We start from the raw sequence: 12935 nt of genomic DNA, 5'->3' as shown, positions 1-12935 counted from the left end.
CAAAAAATACCTAGAGAAAAATGACAATGAAAACACAATGATCCAAAACCTATGGAATGCGGCAAAAGCACTTCTAAGAGGGAAGCTTATAGCAATACAAGCCTACCTCAAGAAACAAGAAAAATCTCAAATAAACAATCTAACCTTACACCTAAAGGAACTAGGGAAAGAAGAACAAACAAAACCCAAAGTTAGTAGAAGGAAAGAAATCGTAAAGATCAGAGCAGAAATAAATGAAATAGAAACAAAGAAAACAAAGCAAAGATCAATAAAGCTAACAGCTGGTTCTTTGAGAAGATAAAATTGATAATCCATTAGCCACACTCATGAAGAAAAAGAGGGAGACGACTCAAATCAATAAAATTAGAAATGAAAAAGGAGAAGTTACAACAGACAGCACAGAAATACAAAGCATCCTAAGAGACTACTGCAAGCAACTCTATGCCAATAAAATGGACAACTGGGAAGAAATGGACAAATTTTTAGAAAGGTATAACCTTCCAAGACTGAACCAGGAAGAAATAGAAAATATGAACAGACCAATCACAATTAATGAAATTGACTGATTAAAAATCTTCCAACAAACAAAAGTCCAGGACCAGATGGCTTCACAGGTGATTTCTATCAAACATTTATAGAAGAGCTAACACCCTTCCTTCTCAAACTCTTCCCAAAAATTACAGAGAAAGGAACACTCCCAAACTCATTCTGTGAGGCCACCATCACCCTGATACCAAAACCAGACAAAGATAGTTTAAAATAAGAAAATTACAGACCAGTATCACTGATGAATATAGATGCAAAAATCCTCAACAAAATACTAGCAAACAGAATCCAACAACACAGTAAAAGGATCACACACCATGACTAAGTGAGATTTATCCCAGGGATGCAAGGATTCTTCAATATACGCAAATCAATCAATGTGATACACCATATTAACAAAATGAAGAATAAAAACCATACGATCATCTCAATAGATGCAGAAAATTTTTTTGAGAAAATTCAACACCCTTTATGATAAAACCTCTCCAGAAAGTGGGTATTGAGGGAACCTACCTCAACATAATAAAGGCCATATATGACAAACCCACAGCAAACCTCATTCTCAATGGTGAAAAACTGAAAGCATTTCCTCTAAGATCAGGAAGAAGACAATGATGTCCACTCTCACCACTATTATTCAATATAATTTTGGAAGTCCTAACCATGGCAATCAGAGGAGAAAAAGAAATAAAAGGAATCCAAATTGGAAAAGAAGAAGTAAAATTGTCACTGTTTGCAGATGGCATGATACTGTACACTGAGAATCCTAAAGATGCTACCAGAAAACTACTAGAGCTGATCAATGAATTTGGTAAAGTTGCAGGCTATAAAGTTAATGTACAGAAATCTCTTGCATTCCTGTACACTAATGATGAAAAATCTGAAAGAGAAATTAAGCAAACGCTCTCATTTACCATGGCAACAAAAAGAATAAAATACGTAGGAATAAACCTACCTGGGGAAACAAAAGACCTGTATGCAGGAAACTATAAGACACTGATGAAAGAAATTAAAGATGATAAAAACAGATGGAGAGATATACCATGTCCTCATATTGAAAGAAACAATATTGCGAAAATGATTATACTACCCAAAGCAATCTATAGACTCAATGCAATCCTTATCAAATTACCAATGACATTTTTTACAGAACTAGAACAAAAAAAATCTTAAAATTTATATGGAGACACAAAAGACCCTGAAGAGCCAAAGCAGTCTTGAGGGAAAAAAAAGGAGCTGGAGGAATCAGACTCCTTGAGTTCAGAATATACTACAAAGCTACAGTAATCAAGACAGTATGGTACTGGCACAAAAACAGAAATATAGCTCAATGGAACAGGATATAGAAAGCTCAGAGATAAACCCACGTGCCTATGGTCAAGTAATCTTTGACAAAGGAGGCAAGAATATACAATGGAGAAAAGGCAGTCTCTTCAATAAGTGGTGCTGGGAAAACTGGAGAGCTACATGTAAAAGAAGAAAATTAGAACACTCCCTAACACCATACACAAAAATAAACTCAGGATGGATTAGAGACCTAAATGTAAGACTGCACACTATAAAACTCTTAGAGGAAAACATAGGCAGAATACTCTTTGACATAAATCACAGCAAGATCTTTTTTTGATCCACCTCCTAGAGTAATGGAAATAAAACCAAAAATCAACAAATGGGACCTAATGAAACTTAAAAGCTTTTACAAAGCAAAGGAAACTACAAGCAAGAGAAGAAGACAACCCTCAGAATGGGAAAATAATTGCAAACAAATCAATGGACAAAGGATTAATCTCCAAAATTTATAAACAGCTCATGCAGCTCAATATTAAAAAAGCAATCAACCCAATCGAAAAATGGGCAGAAGACCTAAATAGACATTTCTCCAAAGAAGCCATACAGATGGCCAAGAAACACATGAAAAGCTGCTCAACCTCACAAATTATTAGAGAAATACAAATCAAAACTACAATGAGGTATCACCCCACAACAGTTAGAATGGGCATCATCAGAAAATCTACTAACAACGAACGCTGGAGAGGATATGGAGAAAAGGGAACCCTCTTGCACTGTTGGTGGGAATGTAAATTCATACAGCCACTATGGAGAACAGTATGGAGGTTCTTTAAAAAACTAAAAATAGAATTTCCATATGACCCAGCAATCCCACTACTGGGCATATACCCAGAGAAAAACATAATTCAAAAAGACACATGCACCCCACTGTTCATTGCAGCACTATTTACAATAGCCAGGTCATGGAAGCAACCTAAATGTCCATCGACAGATGAATGGATAAAGAAGATGTGGTACATATATACAATGGAATATTAGCCATAAAAAGGAATGAAATTTAGTCATTTGTAGAGATGTGGATGGATCTAGAGACTGTCATACAGAGTGAAGTAAGTCAGAAGGAGAAAAACATTTTTCGTATATTAACGCATATATGTGGAACCTAGAAAAATGCTACAGATGAACCGGTTTCCAGGGCAGAAATAGAGACACAGATGTAGAGAAGAAACGTATGGACACCAGTGGGGGAAAGTGGAGGGGTCAGGTGTGGTGGTGTGATGAATTGAGAGATTGGGATTGACATATATACACTAATATGTATACAGTGGATAACTAATAACAACCTGCTGTATAAGAAAAAAAAATAGTAGCAATTAGCCATGCTACTACGAAAAATATATATATGTATATGGCACTGTCTATGAAGTATTCTTGACAGGGAGTGGAAAAGTGAGCCTAAATCTAATAAAAAATTAAAAATAAAAAAAAAAAGGAAAATAGTGTTGATTAGTAAGCATGCTCAGAGAAGGGATTTTTAAATCTCAATCTAGAAGCAGTAGCATCATGCTTATCAACTTTAAGTTTTCTTTGTTCCTTTCTCCTTTACCTTCCATATGTAACTCTAGGAATAACAAGAGGCATATCCAAAATTCCCTCTAGCAGGGGACCTAGGGAGGGACATAACTATATAAACGTATTTCATACAATTTTAATCACTATTTCCAAATAAACTTTTAAGAGTTTCTTTAACAGACCTTGATCTTACAGGAAGAAAAGGACCAAAATTTGCTCTTTCCACACACTTCAGTAAACAAAAACCTCTTCTACATCAATAAAGAAATGGGATTAATCCTGCCAGTTATCTCACTGTTGGAAAACATGTATTGAGAACTTATTAAATGCAGGCCAAATTATTAAACTCAGACTTTATCTTTAGGGGCTTCGTCTCTAATTAGGATATACCTCGATTTATTAGAAATAATTAAGTAAAAATTAAATGACTACTAATTTTAGAAACACAAAAGTCATTTTCACTTTTGTAAAATGGAAGAAATAATATTAATCCACCTGACCAATAAATGTTGACAATCAGTTATATTATACATAAGGTGCTTTGTGAAGGTAGAATAATATTAGAAATCATAATAAAGTTTCACTTTTATTTGCCAATATTTTTGTCACTTTTACTGAAGAAAATTGTCTTGATATTTTTCCTAATAATGTAGACATTTTATTTTTTAATTTTTAGAGAACAGAAATTGATAAAATAGACTTAAATTTGATGGGTTCTTTAGAAAAATCATTATCAGGATTACAGTTATTAGAATTGCTTTGAATATATTTAAGCAGCTTAGATTAAGATTCTATTACATGACTGGTAATGCACATGAAATTATCTTAAAAGTGATTGTGCCCTATGTAAATGCCACAATTTTATAAAATACTTCTATGTAGATGTTAAAATGTGGCCAGACATGCTCACCTAGACGCGAGCACACATCTGACATAAACTGACTTGATGGTTCTCCAGGACTGGAGTTCCAGTTCCTACACCTGCTCCCACACATCCACCCACCTCTATTGGACGAGGGCCTGGTTAAACAGATGGGTCTTGTGCTGTGCTCTCAAAAGAGGCAGCCTCCACCTTTACTGAGCAAAGCATTGGGTGAAAATAGGTTATATTGTGTTATTGTGATTCTGGGCACGATAATTTGCATGTAAAGCTACTGTTTATTGCTGTTGTTGTTTGTTGTTGGAAATACATTTTTCTTTATGAATGAATATGTATAAATTGGAGGACAACAGATGGAGTTTCTGGGATCTGGAAAACCTATAGACAGGGAAGGAGTTCTCAGTCAAATATAAAAATAAAAAATCGGCAGGAGTGTGAAATGCCATGCAGTTTTATAAATGCATGTAGCTAAGATTTTTAAGAAAATGTTTGGGTTTGCCAAGAGACATCATGAAATTTCTCCCATCCACTAAAGGGTATGGAACCAAGATAGAATTCATAACATCTTTCCTCATTCCCCTTCAGCAAGTTACCACTTCAGCAGTTACAAAGTTTGATTTGGGGCAGGGCATTAAGTCCTGGATACGATCTATGTAAATACTACACATTTTCACTGTGAAGTCAGAAGGATTTGGGGAACCTGAGGTGACAGGGTGGCAGATGCCTTTATAATATCTGAAGTGGGACTTCCCTGGCGGTCTAGTGGTTAACACTGCACGCTTCCACTACAGGAGGCACAGGTTTGATCCATGGTCAGGGAACTAAAATCCCACATGCCATGTGGCGCGACCCAAATAAAGAAAAAAAAAAAAGTTAAAAAAGTAAATAAAATGTAATATCTGAAGCGAATTTTGTTTATGGTTGACTAATGGCATTGCTACGCAGTCCATATTTGTGATGAAAGCACTGCGGGGAAGGCGTGAGCAGCAATTAGATGGCCCTGTACTTGGAAGATCATATGAGACAAGATGTGATGCTCTAAGATTGACATATTGAGAAAACCTTCAAAGGCATTTGTTCTCCACGCATTTTCATCATGTTCTCTTTAGTGTTTCAATAATTAGCAAACCATCACGTATGAATATAGGCATTTATTCTTAAAATGCTCCATTATTTATTGATAGAATCATTAACACTCTGATATTTGCATCTCTTATTATGGCAGTGCGTGGTTTGTGGACATCACAGGAAAATTCAAGTTAAAGATTCCTACTCCTCTTTCTTAAGTGATTTCTTTAATCTTTTGGTAGCTCATGTTTCTCCACAAAGAAAGGGACTTTGATTACTACATACTTTTTTTATGTTGCTGCAGGACTTCTGTTTTCTGGCTTTTGTAGAGACTAGATAAACATAGGCATAAAGTTGCTTAATACTTCAGCAGAAAACTGCAGTGGAACCTTCTGAAAATCTGACCTCTTAAAAAAATCTAAATGGAATAGTCTTATATTTTGCTTATTATTTGACTTCATAATTATATGTGCTAGGTTAATGGATAAATGGGTAAGAAATGACACATCATTGTTTTACAAAAATATTTAAAATTTATTTCTTTCTCTCAAACAAAAAAATTAATGTAAAAATGAATAAATCTGTCACTATTTGAGTTCATTCTTATTGTAGAGTGTCTTGAGATAGCTTTATTTGATGGTGTTTAATTTAATTAAAATTATCATTATACTTTCTTGTTACATTGTTCTTTGAAATTGTTGAAATTGCCTAAAAAACATTGTTCTATCTCTAGTTGATAAAATGGAGAAACCAAAAGATTAATTTAGATACAGAATGGAAAAAAAAGGATCACATATGTACTTCATTTTATTAGAAGGAAGCACATTGTAAAAATATTCATTTGAAGAGAAAAAAGAGAAAAATAGTGAAATATTTCCATTTTCATACCATAATAAAACAGTAATAAAGTCTGTCTTTATATGCAAGTACATATTGTAATATATATATATATATATGTGTGTGTGTGTGTGTGTGTGTGAGTGTGTATGTGTATGTACAGCATGATCATTACCAACTTTTCCTGAACTACTCTGGCATATTATATTTTTATATATTATTTAATGTCTTTTATTTTGTTTTCTTTTGAACAGCAAATACCAGTCTTCTTGGAGGTGGAGGTGGTAAGTCCTGAACATCACTTAAAATATATTTTATTACTACACCAACCATAAGATGTTTAGTAAGTTCTGTGATACTTTAAAGAAAATTAATTTTGCTGTAATCATCAACCACGCAAATTATAATCTTAGAAAATTTATAATAGAAATATCTTGGGTTTGCCTAAACGTTATTTTAACTGACTTCAAAATATGCAGAATACTGTTGTTGTTCTCATCAAGCTTTATATTTCTATCTTTGGCATAAACTATAGCAGCAATAAGCTATTGAGGTGAACACACATATAGTAGATGATAGTCACTTTTCAAGTATAGTTGATTTGCAATGTGTTAATTTCTGCTGTGCAGCAAAGTGATTCAGTTCTACACATATATAAATATATATACATTCTTCTTCATATTCTTTTCCATTATAGATTATCACAGGATATCAAATATAGTTCCCTGTGCTACACAGTAGGACCTTGTTGTTTATCAATTCTATATATACTAGTTTGCATCTGCTAAGCCCAAACTCCCAATCCATCCCTCCCTCACACCCCTTTCACCTTGGCAACCACAAGGCTGTTCTCTATATCTTTGAGTGTGTTTCTGTTTTATAGATAAGTTTATTTGTGTCATATTTTAGATTCCACATATAAGTGATATCATATGGTATTTGTCTTTCTCTTTCTGACTTACTCACTTAGTATGCTTATCTCTGGGTCCATCCATGTTGCTGTGAATGGCATTATTTCATTCTTTTTTATGGCTGAGTAATATTCCATTGTGTATATACACCACATCTTCTTTATCCATTCATCTGTTGATGGACATTTAGGTTGTATCCATGTCTTGGCTATTGTGAATAGTGCTGCTATGTACATAGGGGTGCATGTATCTTTTTGAATTAGAGTTTTGTCCAGATATATGCCTAGGAGTTGAATTGCTGGATCATATGGCAACTCTATTTTTAGATTTTTGAGGAACCTCCATACTGTTTTCAATAGTGGCTGCATGATAGAGTCACTTTTAATATGAATTTTAAAACAATACATCTGGAGACTTGTGGTTTTTATCTTTTTTTTTTTCATAATAATGACTAAAATCATTATGACTTTGTAGCCTGAGAGCTTAATATATCAGTGACTTACTGTGAAAAATAAAAAAAGAAATTGGTAATGGCATTTTGCTTTTTCTTTCTTCCTTTTCAGAGGAGAGAGAGAAAGAGATCAAGTGAGATGAGGAAGAGAGAGATTTCTGTACTAGGAATTCTTTTTTGATACTAAAATCTTGGAACTATTTATTATTTTTATTTCTAGGTTGAAAGATGAAAGTTTACCTAGCCCCAGTCTATGCTACATGGTAGGGGAGGAAAAAAGTATAGAGTAGAATGGGGTCCTTTTCATTTAGGACCCAGATGGACATAAATAGGTTTGTTTTCTCTCTCCCTCTTCCTCTTGCTCCCTCTTTTCATGTATGTGGTTGAAATAGATATGATTGTATATACAGAGCTTTAGGTTTTCAACGAACAAGTTAGAACTTGTTTACTTGATCCCCAACTTTTAAGAAATGTTATCCTTTATAAATCATCATCAGGAGGTTTCAGTTTAAATTTTATTTGAAAATTAAAATTTTAACCATTGTTCCCATATAAGAATCAATAGATTTTTAAAAACAGAATGTTGGAAATAGAAATGATAGAAAATAGTTTAAACTAGAAAGTGCTCTTCATATTACCACATGTCAATGCACATTCTATAGCAGAGTATTTTTCTTCTTCCCCAAATTACTTTAGAAAATATAAATATACAGGGTTTCTCATTGTTCTTCTTCTTCTTCTTTTTGGTATTCTTTGGGAACTAGAAGAGAAATATTCCTTAGGAATGTACTGGATTCCCAATAAATTTTTATCTCTAGGTTTCTTATAATATGTGAAGGAAACATTAAAATAAGTCATTCATAGTGATGATTTTCTTACATGACATATTAGTATTTTAACAAATTTGACTAGTACTGTTAAGTAGGATAAAAAGTTAAAATTGAGTCTAGATATACAAATCTATCAATTTAAAACAGACAAATTAGCTAGATAGTTAATTTATGGTTCTTGGCTATTTAAAAAAAAACTGAATTGACTAATTATATAAGTTAAAATCACTTTAGCTGCCCATAACAGAAACCCCCCAAATAATAGTGACTTAAAGGAGATAGAAAAATGTTTCTGTCCCCTGTGAAAGTAGCTTAGATGTAGACTAGAGTGGCTGTGCAGTAATCCCATCCTGTCATCAAGTGCTCAAGCTCTGGCTTTTCTGCTCTTCCTACTGTGTGGAACTCAGGGTCCACAGAGGCTGCTGGACTCTGGGCATCAAAAATATGGTTGTCAGGAGGAGTAAGAAAGGCAAAAAATCAAAAAGGTGGCCCCTAAAAGACAAGCCAGTTTTCTTTAAGCAGCTTTATCTGATGTCTCATATCCTTGAATTGATCAAATGTTCATTCATGGATAATATAGTTTTATGCCAGGAAGAAATGTGCTCATCAAAAAAAAGCAGTGCTCTGTTTTCTAAGGAAGAAGGGGAGGGTGGAGGTTTGGCAGGCAATGAGCAGTCTCTGCCATTTTGGGGAAGGTAGGCTGCTGTTCAGATACCCTTGTCAAGCTGCTTTGTTTCAATATATGTATACACGGTTGGTGTGTATAGAATTAACGCTAGTGAGTTGGCCTGTATTTCCCTGTGTTTCCTTCAACCTGTGTGTAGATACAGTGTACATTTTTAGCAATGGCAAGACGTTCAGGAATGGGCAAACTCAATGTTCTGTTTACCTGAAGTATATACTTGACTGTCCTCTAGGTGGTTGATTTTGCTAAATGCAGTTATTTGCCATAATTTCTCATTTCTGAATTCTAAAATTAGCAACTCAATATCATCATAAAGATAAATTATAAGTATTTAAGGTGGATGCAATTTCTTTCATTAAAGTAGGTCATTGACAGGTTTAATTCATTTATGCACTTCTGGAGATGTCAAGATTGCTCTAAAATACATGTCTGATTTTTGGAAAGCTGCATTTAAAACTTAAATTTAAGGAATATTTTTAGCCTTCTCTGAACTGATTTTTGGCCTTTTGATTATGTGACAAATCTTATTAATCCTGTCAGTGATATTTGTACAGCAACAGCTAATAATCATCTAATAAGGAGCCTAGAACTGATGCAGTCCTCTTGGATTTGATCAATGATTCCTTTTATTGACTTGAATTAATATACCTTCAAAAACCTCTAAAGGAAATAATTCTTTGATTGACTAAACAATTTGATCAAGAAAATTTGGGACCACATAAAAAAATAATAATAGTATCTTAAGTACCATTTTTTCAGGTTCTCAGGAGGGCTTCCCCCCAGTTCTGTATACGTTGCACTTGAAATTTAGGCAAAAATCAGTCTATACAAAGTTGTATTATCTATAATCTTAGCGTTTTGCTCTTTTTTTTTTTTTTTGGAGTGCTCATGATCAAGACAAGAGATCTCCTAAGAGGAGATTTTAAAAATGGTCACAATCACCCACTCAGTTGTTTGTTTGTTTGTTTGTTTGTTTTTTGCGGTACGCGGGCCTCTCACTGCTGTGGCCTCTCCCGTTGCGGAGCACAGGCTCCGGATGCGCAGGCTCAGCGGCCATGGCTCACGGGCCCAGCCACTCTGCGGCATGTGGGATCTTCCCAGACTGGGGCACGAACCCGTGTCCGCTGCATCTGCAGGCAGACTCTCAACCACTGCGCTACCAGGGAAGCCCACCCACTCAGTTTTAATTTTAAGGTGAGAGAATCATTTCACATAGGTGTGGATTTTCATCTTTGGGCCAGAGGTGACTCTCTTTAGGAACTTAGTGTCACTTAGTGTCATTGTAGTGAGTATAAGTGATAGGGCTTCAACTACCTAGTCATATCAGTTAAAATACTTGGTAAAATGGATCATCTATGTATATATGTCCCAGATATGTTAAGGGCAAATAAATATACTAATATATATATATATATATATATATTTTTTTTTTTTTTTTGCGGTACGCGGGCCTCTCACTGTTGTGGCCTCTCCCGCTGCGGAGTACAGGTTCCGGACGCGCAGGCTCAGGGGCCATGGCTCACGGGCCCAGCCGCTCCGCGGCATGTGGGATCTTCCCAGACCAGGGCACGAACCCGTGTCCCCTGCATTGGCAGGCGGACTCTCAACCACTGCGCCACCAGGGAAGTCCCAAATATACTAATATTTAAGTAAGAATGTGGTTGGTCTATAGTGACTGGATTCTGTCTTTCAGGAAGCCTTTATATAATCTAGGTAATGGTATAACGTCAAAAAACCTTAGAAGTTCTATTAATTTTTAAAAGCTCTCCATCATTGCTCCCAGTACTAACCTGCATAGCAGTATAGCACATTTAGATATAAAACAAGTAAATTTAATTTTCTCATTTAGTCCTTTTCTTAGTCAGGGTAGGCTACATTATGCTATGGTAACAAACCTAAAAATCTTAGTGGTTAAAACAATAAGGTTAATTTCTTGCTCACATCAATGTCGAGTATATTGGTGGCTGTTCTACTCAGGCTCTCCTACAGGTGGTGACACAGAGTCTCAGGTTGCTTCTCTATCTTGTAACTACTCTATGTGGTATGTGGCTCCAGTCACAAAACAGGAAGAGACAGCTGGTGGATCTTGTGGGATGTATTTACAGAGCAGTTCGTGAATGGCTTATGTCACTTCTGCCCACGTTCCATGGGTCAGAATTCAGGCAAGTGACCCCCAACCGAACTACAAGGAAGTCTGGGAAGAATGGAGTCTTCCAGCGTTCCCAGGAAGAGGAAATGGTGTGGTAAATACATAGCACTGTCTCGGCCACAATGCTCAAATGAGATCAGTGTTATTTATTATTATTACTTTAATCACTGAGGGAAATGTGACTTAGGGAGATTTAGTGACTTCTTCAAGGTCACACAGCTTATAAAGTGCAAAGGTCCAGGAAGAAGACAGGGTTCTTGAGTCCCACTCAGGGCTCGTGCCTTTGCTCTGTGATTTTTTGTTTTTTTAACATCTTTATTGGAGTATAATTGCTTTACAACAGTGTGTTACTTTCTGCTTTATAACAAAGTGACTCAACTATACATATAAATATGTCCCCATATCTCCTCCCTCTTGCATTTCCCTCCCACTCTCCCTACCCCACACCTCTAGGTGGTCACAAAGCACCGAGCTGATCTCCCTGTGCTATGAGGCTGCTTCCCACTAGCTATCTGTTTTACATTTGGTAGTGTATATATGTCCATGCCACTCTCTCACTTCGTTCCAGCTTACCCTTCCCCCTCCCCACGTCCTCAAGTCCATTCTCTACATCTGAATCTTTATTTCTCTCCTGCCTCTAGGTTCTTCAGAACCAATTTTTTTTCTAGGTTCCACAAATATGCGTTAATATACGATATTTGCTTTCCTCTTTCTGACTTACTTCAGTCTGTATGACAGTCTCTAGATCCATCCATGTCTCTACAGGTGACCCAATTTCATTCCTTTTTATGGCTGAGTAATATACCATTGTATATATATGTACCACATCTTCTTTATCCATTCATCTGTCGGTGGGCATTTAGGTTGCTTCCATATCCTGGCTATTGTAAATAGTGCTGGAGTGAACATTGTGGTACATGACTCTTTTTGAATTATGGTTTTCTCAGGGTATATGCCCAGTAGTGGGACTGCTGGGTCATATGGTAGTCCTAGTTCTATTTTTAGTTTTTTCAGGAACCTCCATACTGTTCTCCACAGTGGCTGTATCAATTCACATTGCCACCAACAATGCAAGAGGGTTCCCTTTTCTCCACACCCTCTCCAGCATTTATTGTTTCTGCATTTTTTCATGATGGCCATTCTGACTGGTGTGAGAGGATACCTCATTGTAGCTTTGATCTGCATTTCTCTAATGATTAGTGATGTTGAGCATCCCTTCATGTGTTTGTTGGCAATCTGTATATCCTCTTTGGAGAAATGTCTGTTTAGGTCTTCTGCCCATTTTTGGATTGTGTTGTCTGTTTTTTTTTTTTTTTTGGTATGGAGCTGCATGAGCTTCTTGTAACGTTTGGAAATTAATCCTTTGTCAGTTGCTTCATTTGCAAATATTTTCTCCCATTCTGAAGGCTGTCCTTCTGTCTTGCTTATGGTTTCCTTTGCTGTGCAAAAGCTTTGAAGTTTCATTAGGTCCCATTTGTTGATTTTTATTTCCATTTCTCTAGCAAGTTGGCCAAAAAGGATGTTGCTGTGATTTATGTCACAGAGTGTTCTGCCTATGTTTTCCTCTAAGAGTTTTATAGTGTCCGGTCTTACATTTAGGTATCTAATCCATTTTGCGTTTATTTTTGTGTATGTTGTTAGGGAGTGTTCTAAATTCATTCTTTTCCAGGTAGCTGTCCAGTTTTCCCAGCACCACTTATTGAAGAGGCTGTCTTT

General features: G+C 35.8%; 1 protein-coding gene across 1 annotated transcript in view; it reads left to right on the top strand.

Annotated features, from left to right (window-relative positions):
• The window catches only part of MACROD2 (mono-ADP ribosylhydrolase 2), a 1989594-nt gene that overhangs the window by 454483 nt on the left and 1522176 nt on the right, over positions 1 to 12935 (top strand). Inside the window, exon 4 of the mRNA XM_027118154.1 lies at positions 6448 to 6477. Within this exon, the coding sequence (XP_026973955.1) occupies positions 6448 to 6477 (30 nt within the window). The remainder of the gene's footprint in view (positions 1 to 6447; positions 6478 to 12935) is intronic.

Source organism: Aethalodelphis obliquidens, unplaced genomic scaffold (assembly GCF_003676395.1).
Source record: "Aethalodelphis obliquidens isolate GAN/ISIS:26980383/991018 unplaced genomic scaffold, ASM367639v1 scaffold18, whole genome shotgun sequence".
NCBI classification, from domain to species: Eukaryota; Metazoa; Chordata; class Mammalia; order Artiodactyla; family Delphinidae; genus Aethalodelphis; species Aethalodelphis obliquidens.
The sequence above is the reverse complement of the archived record's forward strand: the minus strand, read 5'-3'. Positions and strand labels throughout refer to the sequence as shown.